The sequence below is a fragment of the Eleginops maclovinus genome, chromosome 16 (genome assembly GCF_036324505.1).
Source record: "Eleginops maclovinus isolate JMC-PN-2008 ecotype Puerto Natales chromosome 16, JC_Emac_rtc_rv5, whole genome shotgun sequence".
Taxonomy (NCBI): domain Eukaryota; kingdom Metazoa; phylum Chordata; class Actinopteri; order Perciformes; family Eleginopidae; genus Eleginops; species Eleginops maclovinus.
In genome coordinates, this window is record NC_086364.1 from 2105888 (window position 1) to 2121434 (window position 15547).

General features: G+C 39.9%; 2 protein-coding genes across 2 annotated transcripts in view; one reads left to right on the plus strand and one right to left on the minus strand.

Moving 5' to 3' along the window:
• Positions 1 to 283: 283 nt before the first annotated feature.
• On the plus strand, positions 284 to 10709 carry rogdi (rogdi atypical leucine zipper). The gene is made up of 11 exons (XM_063904877.1): positions 284 to 536; positions 2644 to 2715; positions 3133 to 3215; positions 3475 to 3529; positions 3613 to 3693; positions 4774 to 4869; positions 4957 to 5055; positions 6689 to 6802; positions 6907 to 6956; positions 8543 to 8669; positions 9031 to 10709. Exons 1-11 carry the CDS (start codon positions 462 to 464, stop codon positions 9070 to 9072), a joined length of 894 nt encoding a protein of 297 aa, XP_063760947.1. The 5' UTR covers positions 284 to 461; the 3' UTR covers positions 9073 to 10709.
• A 3218-nt stretch (positions 10710 to 13927) lies between these two features.
• smim22 (small integral membrane protein 22) overlaps positions 13928 to 15547 on the minus strand; it is a 3799-nt gene continuing 2179 nt past the window's right edge. The window contains exons 3-4 of the mRNA XM_063904347.1: positions 14445 to 14518; positions 13928 to 14285 (exon numbers count right to left, since the gene is read on the minus strand). Of these exons, the coding sequence (XP_063760417.1) occupies positions 14238 to 14285; positions 14445 to 14518 (122 nt within the window). The 3' untranslated portion in view covers positions 13928 to 14237. The remainder of the gene's footprint in view (positions 14286 to 14444; positions 14519 to 15547) is intronic.

Genomic DNA, 15547 nt, shown 5'->3' on the forward strand with positions numbered 1-15547 from the left:
AACAGAACACACACAACAGCAACAATAAACCAATGTTCAAATGTTCAGTGTTTTAGTTTGAAATGTTTGTGAAATAAAACACTGTTCAACAGTGTGGTACAGCTGTTAACTGATGAATTAAATATTACCTTTACAGAGTGGAACATGCATGGCAGAGGGTCATTTCCCAGCAGGACCATTCTGTTAAAGACAAAACGAAATACATAGATGTTCATACAATACGTGCTGTTAATTGTATTATCAATCAGCTTAGTTTTGCATGCCAACAGCTCCAAAGGCTAATCTTCACAGCTGTATTAGCCGCTGTTTTGGTCGCTTATGTTAGCGCTCGCGTTATTTCCGACAGTACCCGAAGGCAACACACCCTCCGCTAATCTCGTAGGGAGTGAGAGACCTTCATCTCAGGGAGAGGACGTTGTTTTTAAGGTGTTAAACGAGTGTTATCTTGTGTTCTGTCCAACATGCTGAACCCGCAGAGGTCTCTGTCCGAGCTGCCCAAGATGTCGGCTGCCAGTCAGGTGGAGAGAGCCGTGCTGGTGAGTGTTAGCTCTGCAGCTCTGCGGGTCAACACTCCACAGGGAGACACTTCTGCTTGTCTCTATGGCTAGCTGGTTTACTGACAGCCCGTCACCCAATTCCAAATGCGTCAGCATTTTTAAGTGATATTTGGAAGGAATATAGATACTGTCTGGATGTGAATAATGTAGCTGCTGCTAGCCGAGAGGGAGTGTAGCATCTGCGCGCGCTACATACAGGTGCTGTAGCAGGGCTCGCGCTGCTGTCATGAGTGATGCTGTTGACAGTGGGCCTTTTCCTCTGTTATCACCATTCACTGTATACATATATATGTACAATTCTACATTGTGTACCAGATAAACTCTGCATGTCGTGACCGTAACTGATTGTTATCTTACTGAAAACCAACCAGCTGCTCGGTAAACTTAGAACTGAGACTCAATTCTTCTGTGTCTGCAGTCAGGGTTGGCCTTAAAGACTCTACCTGCGTGTTTATCCCATTCATTGCAAATCCCAAACAGCGTCATTCCAACAATAACATAAGCATAATACACATAATGTTCCCAGAGAAGAACTTTAATAGAACATATTTCAAGCTGAGCCTTCTAAATCTGGTTACTTTCTGTACAGTAATGACATTATTATTATTATTATTATTATTATTATTATTATATCATCATCATCATCATCATCATCATCATCATCATCATCATCATCATCATCATCATTATTATTATCATTATGTCTTTATTGAACAAGGACCATAAATACAAATCCATTCATCTCTAAAAGAGAAGAGATGCCAGATTATAGCTAAACACATTACAGATGAATACAATTCAAATACCAACAAATACATCTATAATGTTACAATTCACTTAAACTAATATCTCAAATGACAGTAAAGTTAATGCTGGCATGACTGGTTGCACAAAACCCATTTACACTATGGGAAAAGGTGGCAATCTTATCAGGTTTTAACATCAGATGGAAGCAGATTCCAATGTTTGATGGTGTAAAAGAGACAGCAGATTGTGAGATGTTGTGCGCCTCAGTGGGACGGTTATATATCTGCAAGACAATGTAAAATCAGGGGCTCCCTTTAGGAACTGACAGGCACATTAACACATCTGAAGCATTGTGATATGCCTCAGAAAATGTCATTAATCATCACAAGTTTGCGTGAGATATGTAATGGACTGTTTCATGTTGTCAAAGAATGTTCCTACTGTGTTAACCAATGGAGACAACAATAACAGATGAATCCTTAAGGCCTAATTCAATAAATAATGGATCAATACAGATCAAAAACTTAACAATAGAACTGTAATATTCGCTGATGCATCTTTAAAACTCCATTTAAGCTCTTATTTATGAAATCTTATAAAAATGTCCTCTCTCAGAAACATGGTTAAAGTGGTTATTATGAGATTAACAACATGCCTCTCTTCACAGCAGCAGGTAATATCAGCAACCATTCCCTCAAAAGTCTGCTGGTCTGCTGAAGCAACGTGTTTGTCTCCATTGACAGAATAAGACTATGAAAAAGCAGCATTATGAAATAAAAATCCTGGTGAACAATATCACACAAAACGTCAATTTCCCTGCCATTTTCAGAGACCAGGACGGTCTATATTTATTGCTCATATATATCGTAGTTCCGTTGGATTTTTGCATCTGATACAAATACAACAATTTAATAATAATATTATGAATAATCATAAATGGGATGCAACACTGCTGAATCATTTTTAACACTAATCTTTCTGAATTGTCTCTTTTTCGTTTAATAGATCAACTAAATATAAAACATATTCCACATGTAATGCAAAAACTAAACTGTAACAGAACAAATTAGCTTATGAATGAAAGATTAATGGAATTGTTTTGCGCCCAACAACAACATTTATCGTCAGACAGCAGCATCTTTTTGTCTTACAGAAAATGAAAAATTTGGTAACTTACATAAATTCAAAAAAAATACACCGTTTGTGTTAATTCAGTTAAAAAGTGTATTTAATAGATATTTGTGAGCTCAGGCTTTGGCCCTTCTACTGTTGAAGTTGTCCCACTCCATATTCCTCAGGTTTTATGCATGGGTTAAATGTTATGTTTCATTTTTAATAGGAGGAGGAGTTCAACTGGCTGCTGAAAGAAGAAGTGCATGCTGTGCTGAAGCAGCTCCAGGACGTCCTCAAGGTGAATGAGTGTTGAGAGCTTAGTGATGTGGTCAAATCATTACCATTCAATTCAATTCGGGGTCTGTCCATTTGTAGTGTTAAGTCATTTAAAACAGTCGTAGGTTCTCTGTAGATCTGGAGCGGCTTTATCAGGTTTGAGCTTTACACTGATGTCAGAAATCCCGCCTTACAGGGTGCAGTGTGGGTCTGAGCATTAACATCTGGTACCAGTGAAAGTCAGTCAGTGGTTTTTCATTCACCCAGTCCGAGCTGTGATGGATTTCCAGTGGTTGTCTAACACTTGTGACTGAGTTACACTCCAGAGAAGTAAAGATAAGAAACTCTTCCACACCTGAATGATACATCTATGTCCACCTAAAGACCATGAATGCACAGCTCTGTGATGTTTCTAACAGTGAGTCTGCTCTGCCAACAGGAGGCCTCTCGACGTTTCTCTATGCCCACCCCAGGCCTGGAGAGTCAGCTCAAACAGGAGAACTTCATCCTCGGCAGCTCAACGTAATGCTCCACCTCTGTGTACTCACTGTGGACACAATGAATGAAATACAATCGTGTGTCTGTAGGGAAGTAGGTCCTGTCTTTTACATAATAATGTTTTCCTGTGGAGGAGATGACTGTCAGATTCATAGTAATAGATAGGGAAATAAGCCCCTGTCATCATCAGGTACCTTCCACACTCTGTAAAAGCCTTCCCTTCACATGATGTGTCTTCCTGTGGTTCCTCTGGTGGTGTTGAACAGAGTGTGATGTTTTGCAGCATGGACCAGGTGAAGGGGGTGCTGACTCTGCAGGGAGAGGCTCTGACTCAGGCTGTAAGTGTGTCTGCTTCTCAGTCAGGCTTTGCTCCTCTCATGTTAATCATTGACTTTCGTTAATGCTTCTCTTTTCTTTATAGGACATAAACCTGAAGGTTGCAAAGAGCAGCCAAGTGCTGCACTTTCAGTTCAGAGAGGACAAGCTGTGGAAGCTGCAGCAGGTACACCACACAACCCTGACACATAGGGAATCGATTGTGAGGAGTTATTTTTCTATAAAAAGGAGTAGTTTTTTGTGGTGCAATTTGAGAAAGATAGTGAAAAACTACATAAGCATTCAAATACATTTCTCCAACAGTGGTGGTATTACTTACTCATGAATTCCTTTAATGTCTATCTGCTCATGGTTTTGATGTTATTATAGCAGGACAGCAAATCTGCTTGTGTTTCATTTTACAGCTTAGAGGAGAGTAAGTGTTCTGACACCCATGCACAGGGAGAGGAGGGTCGCTTTGAACGTGTAATCCATTAAAATTACCAATAACCTGTGAAAGAATGTCATCAGTACCCTTATCTGAGTATCAAAATATAAAATATATATATATATAAAATGAAATCTGATTTGTCTCTGTTTTGGATTACCTCAATATCAAATGCAATGCAAATAACTACAGGAGAAAAGACGTATCAATACGATGTTTTTACTTTGTATTATGTAGGAAAACAGAACAATGTGACCTTAGGAAAGAAGAGACCAAGATATCTGGGACCAGAAAAGATTTTATTTTTAGGAAAACCTTCCATGAAGCATCTTCAGCCTATACACCAACACTGAAACACATGAGCACAGACTCACTTTCTATTCTCCGCTGCTACTGAAAATGTACTTTGCACCAAGTATTTTTTGCACTGAAGAACTACTTGCACTACCGTCAAACTGTGTTGATTGTGTCGAACATATGTATATATTACTTAGTTTTATTTTGTATACCCCCTTTTTACCCCCCCTTTTTTTTCTAGGCTCTTATCTTTTTATGTATATGTTCTTTTATATTTGCACTGTGGGACTGCCAGAAACGGTATTTCAATGTTCTGTATGTATAACACTGTGGAAACTTTGACAATAAAGTGGACTTTTGACATACTACAGTTTAAAAAAGCAGAAATAAAATCTGAGCTGACTTATTTTAGTTTAATACACACAGTTATCTCACACACTATTTAATGATCATAAAGGTGTTTTTTTGTATGCCTTACTAATCCCCTCACATTTCCCCCTCCCTCTCCTCTCTGGTCTTCAGATCCAGGATGCCAGGAACCACGTGAACCAGGCCCTCGGGCTCCTGGGCAGCCGTGATGAGAGCTACCACTTTAAGACGGGGGCAGAGGTCAATAAGGTGTGTCCTTTGTCTCTCACGGCAACCCTGAGCATGGCTTGCTGTTGGCTGTGTCAGTGAAGCTTCCTGTCTTTGTGTCCGCCGCAGCTCATGGATGCAGTGATGCTGCAGCTGACCAGAGCCCGCAACCGCCTCACCACCCCCGCCTCCATGACGTTGCCCGAGCTGGCCACCAGCGGGCTGATGGTACACACACACACACACACACACACACACACACACACACACACACACACACACACACACACACACACACACACACACACACACACACACACACACACACACACACACACTCCAATTAAATCGTGATAATGGAGGATATACAGTATTACTTGTTACCTTGTAACTTTTGAAATCTTGATTAGTATGAGTCACTTATTTCCAATGAAAAGAACATCTTAAGCTCCAGCAGCATACAATGAAACCTCAGATATGATATTTCCCTCCAACAAAGATTAAGATTGGTTAATTTAATGTAATTCCAGGGGCCTAGTATGGAAGCATGAGATGTGCGAAACAAATATACCTGGTTGAAGTCTAAGTAGCTTTCCTCCTGTGTGCAAGGTGAAAGAAAGCTTGGCCAGGCCGTAAAACACATTTGCCAAGATAATCTTTCTGAATTAATGTTTTGTTTGTTTGTGAAAAAAGGGGAAAATGTTTTGGCAGGTGATTTTAGTTGTTGTTTTACTCCTTTTGGCCACAAGAAGTTAACGTGCATCACTAGCCAGTGTTTTAAATGGGACTAAAACATTTATATTTTAATTCATTCAATAGGAGCCAAAATTATGGATTTATTATTTAATTATTTTATTGCATAATTGTGTGTGTAAACTATTGGTTATGGAAAAGACTAGGTAGTTAATGAGTAATTAATGTTAATTGAGTGTGATCCGCACATGTGGTTAAACGCAGCGGCTGAGTCTCACTGATGGCCTCAGCTGTTACAAAGAGTCCTGCTGACGACACTCTGGGCTCATTCTGGTTGTGAAGCCATTAGGTGTTTTGACCGCCCCGCTGCAGAGAAGTACTGAATTTAAGTTTGTACTTTATTCAATGTAACTGTCTCCATCCCGGTCTGGTAAGACACCTTCAGCTATGTTTAAAGGTCTCCTATTATGCTCTTTTATGGCATATATTATAAGTCTCAAATATATATATAAAAAAACATGTCTCTGACTTGTTTTGCTCAAAATACCAAACAGATAATGCATTTTAACAAGTCTGCTATCCCTCTGTTTCAGCCCCGTTTTCGAAAGTGCTGATTCTGTGACTTTCCCTTTCATGCAAATGAGCTGAAGCTCCTTACACACCAGGGACACATATTCATGTATAAAAAGTGCATTTTGCATAATAGGGGACCTTTAAAGAAAAACAGTGAAGAAAAGAAATGCGATGGATAACATGGAAATAAATGTACTGATACAAACAAACAATATCTCTCTCTGTGATGTGTGAGTGCGTGGGAAACATTGCTCTTTTACATTCTAATGAACATGTATAGCCAGTTTTATGACTATTCTGTCATGTCCTTACCAAAGCCCTAAAACATGACCCTTTAGGGCTATTGAGAAGACCTCTTCTGGCCAAATTGAGTACTTGTTATTGAGACACAGCAGCTTAGATCGATTTTATGAAGCTCAATGGGTTTTCATAGTTCAGTGTAGGAGAGTTGACTGAGTCCTGACTGAACCCATCCCACATCTTTCAGATTCCATGTTCTAAAACCTGCTGGAAGAACAGAAACCAGAAGAGTTAAATATGTAAGTGCTCTAAAGACAGCATGTGTTCACCCTCTGTGTGTCCCCTCCATCTCCAGAAAATGTTCACCCCCCCCATGCCTGGGGATGTGATGGTGAACTTTTACATCAACCTGAGCAAACTGTGCCTGACGGTGTACCAGCTGCATGTGCTGCCTCCCAACACCACCAAGGTACTGCAGCACCATCTCTTACCTTTATCCTGTATATATCATATCTGATCCTGAGTCAGCTGCATCAGGCTGCTGCTTCAGGGTTTCCTGTTTCCTTTGTGCAGAACTACAGGCCCGCTGGAAGCTCCGTGCTGCACAACCCAGGAGCCATGTTGTGAGTCTCTGTCTTTGTCTCTGTCTCTGTCTCTGTCTTTGTCTCTGTCTCTGTCTCTGTCTCTGTTTTTGTCTCTGTCTTCGTCTTTGTCTCTGTTTTTGTCTCTGTCTCTGTTTCTGTTTTTGTCTCTGTCTTCGTCTTTGTCTCTGTTTTTGTCTCTGTCTCTGTCTCTGTTTTTGTCTCTGTCTTTGTCTCTGTCTTTGTCTCTGTCTTGTCTTGTCTCTGTCTTTGTCTCTGTTTCTGTCTTTGTCTTCGTCTCTGTCGCTGTCTTTGTCTCTGTCTTCGTCTCTGTCTCTGTTTCTGTCTTTGTCTTCATCTCTGTCTTCGTCTCTCCCTTCGTCTCTGTTTCTGTCTCTGTTTCTGTCTTTGTCTTTGTCTCTGTCTTCATCTCTGTCTTCGTCTTCATCTCTGTCTCTGTCTTCGTCCCTGTCTCTGTTTCTGTTTTTTTCTTTGTGTCTGTCTCTGTTCCTGTCTTTGTCTCTGTCTCTGTCTTCGTCTCTGACTCTGTCTTTGTCTATGTCTCTGTCTCTGTTTTTGTCTCTGTCTCTGTCTTTGTCTCTGTCTCTGTTTTTGTCTTTGTCTCTGTCTCATCTCTTTCTCTGTCTCTGTCTTTGTCTCTGTCTTAGTCTCTGTCTTCGTCTCAGTCTCTGTCTTCGTCTCTCTCTCTGTCTTTGTCTCTGTCTCTGTCTTCGTCTCTCTCTCTGTCTTTGTCTCTGTCTCTGTCTTCGTCTCTGTGTCATCTCTGTCTTTGTCGTTGTCTTCGTCTCTGTCTCTGTCTCTGTCTCTGTCTGTCTCGTCTCTTTCTCTGTCTCTGTCTCTGTCTCTGTCTCGTCTCTGTCTCTGTGTTTGTCTCTGTCTCGTCTCTTTCTCTGTCTCTGTCTCGTCTTTGTCTCTGTCTCGTCTCTGTCTCGTCTCTCTCTCTGTCTCTGTCTCTGTGTTTGTCTCTGTCTCATCTCTGTCTCGTCTCTGTCTCCGTCTCCGTCTCTGTCTCTGTCTCTGTGTTTGTCTCTGTCTCTGTGTTTGTCTCTGTCTCGTCTCTGTCTCCGTCTCTGTGTTTGTCTCTGTCTCTGTCTCTGTCTCTGTCTCTGTCTCGTCTCTGTCTCTGTCTCTGTGTTTGTCTCGTCTCTGTCTCTGTCTCTGTCTCTGTCTCTGTCTCTGTCTCGTCTCTTTTATTTCTCTTCTCTTTTTTCTCTTCCTTGTTCATTGTTTTCAGTATGTGTATTGTTTGCTAAATTAAGCATTTTAACTGAAGTATTTGTACATATGTTGAATACTCTGTCAGTGTCTTCTTTTCTTTCTCTATTTTTCTCTTTGTGGTCTTGTCTTTATGTCCTTCTTTCTTGTTCCCTTTTCTTTTCTTTTCTTTTTCCTTTCTTCTTTTTTTTCAAACTCAGAGTACAATGAATGTTAAAATAGTGGGTGAAAGAGAGACAGTAGCTGATAATACTTAAATTGAACGCTCCTCTGGTGCAGATTTGAAATCACATCTCAGTTGTGTGCTTCCGTGACACACTGTAACACCTTCAGCAGGTGTGTCTTTAAGGTCCCTTTAATGTCTCCTTGCTCCTCACCCCCTCATACCACAGCGAGCTCAACAACAACCGCTTTGAGGTGAGCCACGTCCACAAGGTGGAGTGTGTGGTGCCGTGGCTGAACGACACGCTGGTGTTCTTCACCATCTCTCTGCAGCTCTGCCAGCAGCTCAAGGACAAGGTGAGTGTGTCCTGCAACCTGAACCCAGCACACACACCCCTCAGAGCTGCACTCATCTGTGATACTGTATTACAAACAGAGTTGTGAAGGTGGAGGGGAGGGTTTTCCTCTCTATCCTTTTTTAAAGTCCTTTGACATTGCAGTTGAGAACAAAAGACAGAGTCAAGTTACAAAATAGGTTTTATCACCAAGACGGTGTGTCAATAAACATCTGAGCCATCAGGTGGTTCTGCTAACCAGCTTGTACCGTTTTGATTGAAAGCAAACTGCTGATTTATCCAGGAGAGCTCCTAGCTGTAGAAACTATCTCCTCTGACTTCACAACTCTGTCAGTGAGCATCTCTGTCCTCTCCTCCTGCAGATCTCTGTCTTCTCCAGCTTCTGGAACTACAGACCGTTCTGAGCCTCTTCCTGCCGAGCTCTTTATTTTTTTATACACAGTACATATAAATATATATATATCTCATGCAGTCATTCAGCTTCAAATGTTGCACGGGTCAGCCGAAGGAGCCAATCAAACCCACAGATATCAATATTCACACGGTGTTAGCTCGGCTGACTGACATTCCTCTGGTGTGTGTGTGTGTGTGTGTGTGTGTGTGTGTGTTTGTGTTTCATCTCGCAGCAGTGACTTGAACCTCTCAATGAATGAATGGAAGCATGAATGAGATTGTTGCTGATTTGTTATTATAATGTATTTGTTAGTGAGTATTTATCCTCTGAGCTGTGTTGCTGTGTGGATGACTCAGGGCGGGAACACTAAGCAGTGCTAGGAGGTCCCTTTCTGTTTCATTTTATCATATAATTGTCCTCTCTTCAAAAAGGCCCCCCCACCAATGTCCATGTTAAAGTCTAATCTATAGTCATGGTTGTTATTACTAGGCCAGGGTGGGTGGCTCTGCAGGAGATACCTCACATCATGAGTTATCTGTGGGGGGGTTACTGTTGTCCAGCTCTGCTCTCAATCTCTGGATGAGATACTAAACTGAATGCATCACTGAACACCATGAGGACATTCTCACCTCTCAGTGGTTAGATATTATGAGGCGGCAGTCAGAAGGAGCTTCTATCTGTCCGAATATTAAAAAAAGCCAAAGTTTGTGCACGCTACTAACATCAGCTGTTGCTCGTTCACCTCCAGAACACAGAGCCCCCTCTATAGAAGCCATTCAGCTCACACTGGAAGAGAACGCTTAGATTGGATCCACCAACCAACTGCTGAGAATGACTGAGACAGACTGAAGAGAGAGGACTGAATGAAAATGCCTTTAGTTTGTATTTGTAGACCACTAACTCCTAATATACAGTCTGTGTGAGGAACTAGAAAGGTGGTGTTGGATAAAAGTGGGCATTAACTTGTAATGAGGGTCTATCAATAGGTCTTTTTGAGTCTACAGTCAGGATGTTTCAACCTCTACAGGACCGATGTTCTGTGTCTAAGTCCCCCGGAGTTATCTTTGAATGTGCATTCACAGAACACCAAGCTGGGATATGAGTTTATTGAGTCCACGGTTAAAGTACTGGGTGTTTCAAAGTGTATGAGGAGCACAGTATTGCAAAGTCTTAGCTGTGAGGGGGGTGTACACTCGTATCAGTGTGATTATTGAAGGTGTTCCAACATGTTGTAGACAGATGATAGTCACGCCACAGACGGCACAGGATCAGCTCCTCCCTTCAGATGCTGATGTTGAAAACCTCGTGTCAGCATATCAACTTACATTTAGGGGTTTTTGTATTCGTTTTTCAGGCATGTCTCTATCAGAATTTATTTATTTTTTGTTGGTGAAAATGACAAAACTCACATTCCCTGTTTGTTGAAAGGATAAGCTACCTGTCTGATGTGTTTCTTTGCTCTATGTTCTTAATTATTTCACATGTTTTGCACATGATGTTGTTGATTCCATGTGAACCAAACACTAAACAAATCATGAACAAATGACTTCATTCCAGTAAGTGTTAAACTATCTTAGAAAGCTGCTTATTATATAAAATGTGGAAATTATTTATCTGTCTGTGCAATAAAAATATAATAAATGATAACCTGATCCAGGTTAACCTCTTGTTCCTTTACTGGGAGTGTGTTGTTGCCAATGAAGAGGGGTGTGTGTTTCTAACAGTCAGTAAAGGAAAGCAACAACAAAATGTGCTTAAAGTTCTCACTACGAGTACTGCTGCCCCTGCTTGGTATATTATTCATTTATTTTAAGTAGTGATGCATGTGTCTGCATTCATTCTGGTTAGCATGATTCTGAACACTGGGCTTCCGTAGACATGCTCCTCAGAAGTAAAGCATACTGTGTCAGTTTAAATTGGGATGATGCAGATCAGCGGAAGGAAGCCCTGAGAGTCGAGGGAGAACAAGTTAAATCCTTTTGATTCATTTTGTAAAAGAATATGACTTGTGTTTATGACTAGAGATTTAAAAACTTCTGCCAAAACAGAAGCAAAAGTCTGAAATCGCTCCCTGGGCTTTAAAGACAAGTTACATACATTCATAGGATTATACCTTTATACCCAAAAGAAACACATGCTTAATGTTACGTTACATGCAAACAAATGATATATGTTGCTTGCGCTGAGGAAAATGATAAATGATTCTTTATTTAGAACACCTCCTGTAGTCGAATTGAGTACCATAGCAGACAAGCAAAAGCCTGACCATTTGAAATGTGTCACTTGTAATAATGATCCTGTAAAAACCAAATCTTTCCTGGTATTACTGGGCAACCCAAATAAGAGCAGCAATGTGTGGGTTCTTGGACGGAACGGCTATACCATGGGTTGAAATTGAACGTTATACAACTACTCCACTACCATTCAATTTGTATTTGTTCTCTGACTCTCCGAAACAGCTTAAAAAGAATACCAAGAACCCTTTTGTCAGGAACACAGTTGATGTCTGTTTCAAAGTACAAAGCCACTTAGGTTTAAAGTCACAGATATCCTGTCAGGGTTGGGGAAACAGGACCCAGGGGAAGCAGGTAAGGGTCAAAAACAAAAAGCGAGCTTTATTCAAAAGCTGTTGATGACAACACGAATCAAGGGGAACACAGGACATGAAAAACACTTAGCTCCAGAAATTAAGGGCAACAGGAACAGGCAGGGATCATGGAAGGGATCAGGGAAGAAATGACGACGACACAACACACAAAAGGGAAACAGGGACTAAATACACATGGGTAATCACAAGACGAGAGACAGCTGGAAGGGGGAGGAGAAACACAGGGGTGAACACAATGACACAATCAGGCACAGGAGGGAAACGCAGACAGGAAGTGAAGCTTAACGTGACAGAAGTGGGGAAAACATTTCAAAATAAAACACAACACAAGGACATGACAGATACGAAACACGGATCATGACACATCCTCTTTTACTCCTATATGTGGTAACAGAGGATTTACACCAGGAACAGATGACTCAGGGTTTAAAATATGGGCCAACAAAGGCATCAATAAGATCAGTTATCTATATGATAACAACACACCTATGACCTTTGAGATGCTAAGAAAGAAATGTAATTTTCCCTCAACACATTTCTTTCTGTATCTGCAGCTAAGGAGTTCTATATCTAAAGCACAACATCACTCACTAATATATCCACCTCTATCAAAGCTGGAAAAAATTATAGTACATCACTCTTCTGGTCATGGCCAGGTGTCTTCGGTCTATGACCTTTGCAAAACAGAATCAGAAGAGTCCTCAGAGAATAAAAGACTTGCTTGGTCTACTGATTTGAATGACAAGGTAACAATTGATGAATGGGAGCAAATATGCCACAAAGCCCAGGTTCAAACTATCAACACCAGATTTAGACTCCTATAGTACAAATGGATTATGCGTAGCTGTATAACTCCATCCCTACTACACCATTTTGATGCAAATATTCCAGATCAATGTGTAAAATGTGGTAATGATAAGGGAACACTGTTCCACTGATTATGGGACGGCCCAAATATTAAATTGCTTTGGGCACGTTATCACAAATCGTTTCAACCACATTACCAGAATGCCCAAAACTCCTTATTCCTGGGGTTTTCCCTGTAACTCCAACACTCAATATCACAAAGAAAAAACAAATTGTTGTTTCTCTTCTCCGAGCTAAACACACAATAGCTGTCTTTCAGAAACACCCAGAAAATCCCTCGATCAATCGCAGGCTCAAAAATGTCTCTCATTGTCTAGCTTTAAAAAAATGACCTGTGCCATAAAGAGAAAGCCGGATGCGTTCCATAAGGTATGGGGGGAATTCTTGGAATTTCTGGGAAGAAACTTGCCTCCTAGTTGACCTTGTCTTTCTATAATGGTTGGATGAGATGGGGCTTCTTTTCTACCTGCTTTGTGAGTCGTAATGTTTAAATATCAATTTTTTCTTATTTATCACATGTCCACTTACATTATTGTTAATCATCTATGTTGTATAGAGATTTTCTTTTAAACTATTCTTCACTGCCTACATTTGTATGTATATGTATGTATGTATGTATGTATGTATGTATATATATATATATATATATATATATATATATATATATATATATATACTGTATATATATATATATATATACAGTATATATATTCATTTCCTATTTTCTTTTATCATGTTTTTGTTTTTTCTTCTTTTTGGGATATATATATACATGTGTAATGTCTTGAGCTGGAAGACGAAATACCAATACAAATATTTGTCAGAAAATGATCCTGTAAAAGCTTTTTGTCATCTGTTCGTAAGTCATAAATAGAAGAGGAACACATCAGATTAAGTAATTGGATCACCAGAATATTTGTCTATGTTTCACAGGGCTTCTGTAAGAGATAACTAATATTGAAGACATAATTGACAGGATCAATAATTACTGTCGGTAAACAATGACCTATAATGAGCTTTACTAGGCTAGCATCCACTATGTTACCCAATCTTTCTAATGTATGCTAATAACTAAACTGAACTGAGTAAGTGAGTACAGGAGGTCGATCATATCAGAGAGCTACACACACACACACACACACACACACAAACACACACACACACACTTGCTGGAGAGTTTTCAGAGTGAACCGTCGTAGGATAACACGATGAATTAAAGGAGTGCATGAAAACCTCTGAAACAAACCTCCATGATGTTTTACTTACGTGGTTTTACTGCAGCAGTGTGACTTTAAACACGTATTCCTTCTTATATGATTCATACTTCCATTTGATTTTGTGCACTTTGTACAGGACAAATGTCTGTTACACACAACACATAAAACAGAGCTAAGTTGATCTTTTTATTATTAGTTCCATAGATGTGTTATTACGGAAGGGAAAAAAGGAAGAGATTACAAATCTACAGAGGCAGTAGGAAAAGGACACAGCTCCTCTTGTGTGCCAAAAGTAAACCCTGCAGACAGGAGGAAATAATTAGATGTTCAACAGCTATTCCTTCTGTGTGCGCGTTGACTACATTTATTACAGACAGGGGACATCAAATCAAAGCTTTGGCACAGGAGTCAGACAGAGGCTTTGCTTCTGGTTCCATCCACCCTCATGTGGTGTGTGCTGGATGCACCTGGGGGGGGGGGGTTTCAGGGCTGCAGAGCCATGTTCTCTATGCCCACCTTGTGTCTGCGAGGCTGTGGAGCAAGCACAGAAACATCTTTCCGTCAGCATCACGATACACCTCATCTCTCTCTGAGGGGTCATGTGTCTGCATTAAAGGATCTCAGGAACACGTTGAGGAAAGGTCCTGTCTTCCAAACATCAGGAGAGAGAAGGTGTGTGTGTGTGTTTACCTTCTCATCATCACAGCAGCAGCAGCAGCAGCAGCAGCGGATCAACACCAGGATGACCAGTAGCAGAACCATGCCTGATAAGGACAGGTGTTCAGTGTTCAGCAGAAAGCTTTATCCTGCAGCGGCACACACTGACAGGAAACCCTGCTCTCTAAAAACTAACTCAATCTTATTGGTGAAACATTTTTACACTTAAAATTATTGAGTACATTTTAAAGCTGTGAAATCATTTTTATGACCTTATGAATGCAATAAATTTGAGTTACAAAAATCAAGTAGGTCTAAATAACTGCAGGTATTACCATAACATATAAGATGTAGTAAATATAATTAAAATCCTAAGTCAATGCAACAGTAGCCCTAACTCCAAACCACAACAAAAACATAGTAGATTTAATTGAAATGTTAGCTATGTAACTGAAAAGGAGACTATTATTTAACAAAACAAATGTGTTCAATTTACTCAATGTTTTTAACTAAATTTAAATGAAACTGAACTATTAATTGTCAAAATATGTCTTACATTTACTTATTTTTATTTAACTGTATTTTCCCTATCCCAGGAGTGCTTTACTTGAGGTCAATAAATCTAATAAAACCAAATGATAAACATAAAGCAATCGTACATAACTGATTTTATTTGCTATCCTGAAAATGTTCTGATCCTGGTTCCACCATCTGAAGAACTGTGGAACGTTCTTTGTTCGTCATGGTATTCAATGAAAATCATGGAGTTAGTTGAGGATAAAGTTTGCATCATATTTTCCAACAGAACATTGCTCCAGTGAGAATCTCAGACTGCAGTCCATCAGGAGGGGAAGAACTCAGAACTCTTACAAAAGTGAAACCAGATATACCATAGTGAGAGGTATTAGTATTACTACTTCACATCCAAAGTTGGAGTACTCGTGCAAAAATGCTTGAATCAGAATAATATACAGTATATAATATTATTGGATACGAATCATTGATTAATGTTGCAGCTGGTGTAGGTGGAACTCATTTTGAATATTTCTTTCTTATCCTATATAAATGTATATGATTAATGAATTATAGGTTACATTAGTAATCTTAATCTGTAAAGTAACTACTAGTAAGTAGAA

Excerpts from the sequence above, each read along its gene's own strand:
- rogdi (XM_063904877.1), top strand. The coding sequence starts at position 462 with ATGCTGAACCCGCAGAGGTCTCTGTCCGAGCTGCCCAAGATGTCGGCT. Across the intron at positions 6,803-6,906 it reads TGCCTCCCAACACCACCAAG|AACTACAGGCCCGCTGGAAG; the intron begins GTACTGCAGCAC and ends TCCTTTGTGCAG. Across the intron at positions 8,670-9,030 it reads GCCAGCAGCTCAAGGACAAG|ATCTCTGTCTTCTCCAGCTT; the intron begins GTGAGTGTGTCC and ends CTCCTCCTGCAG.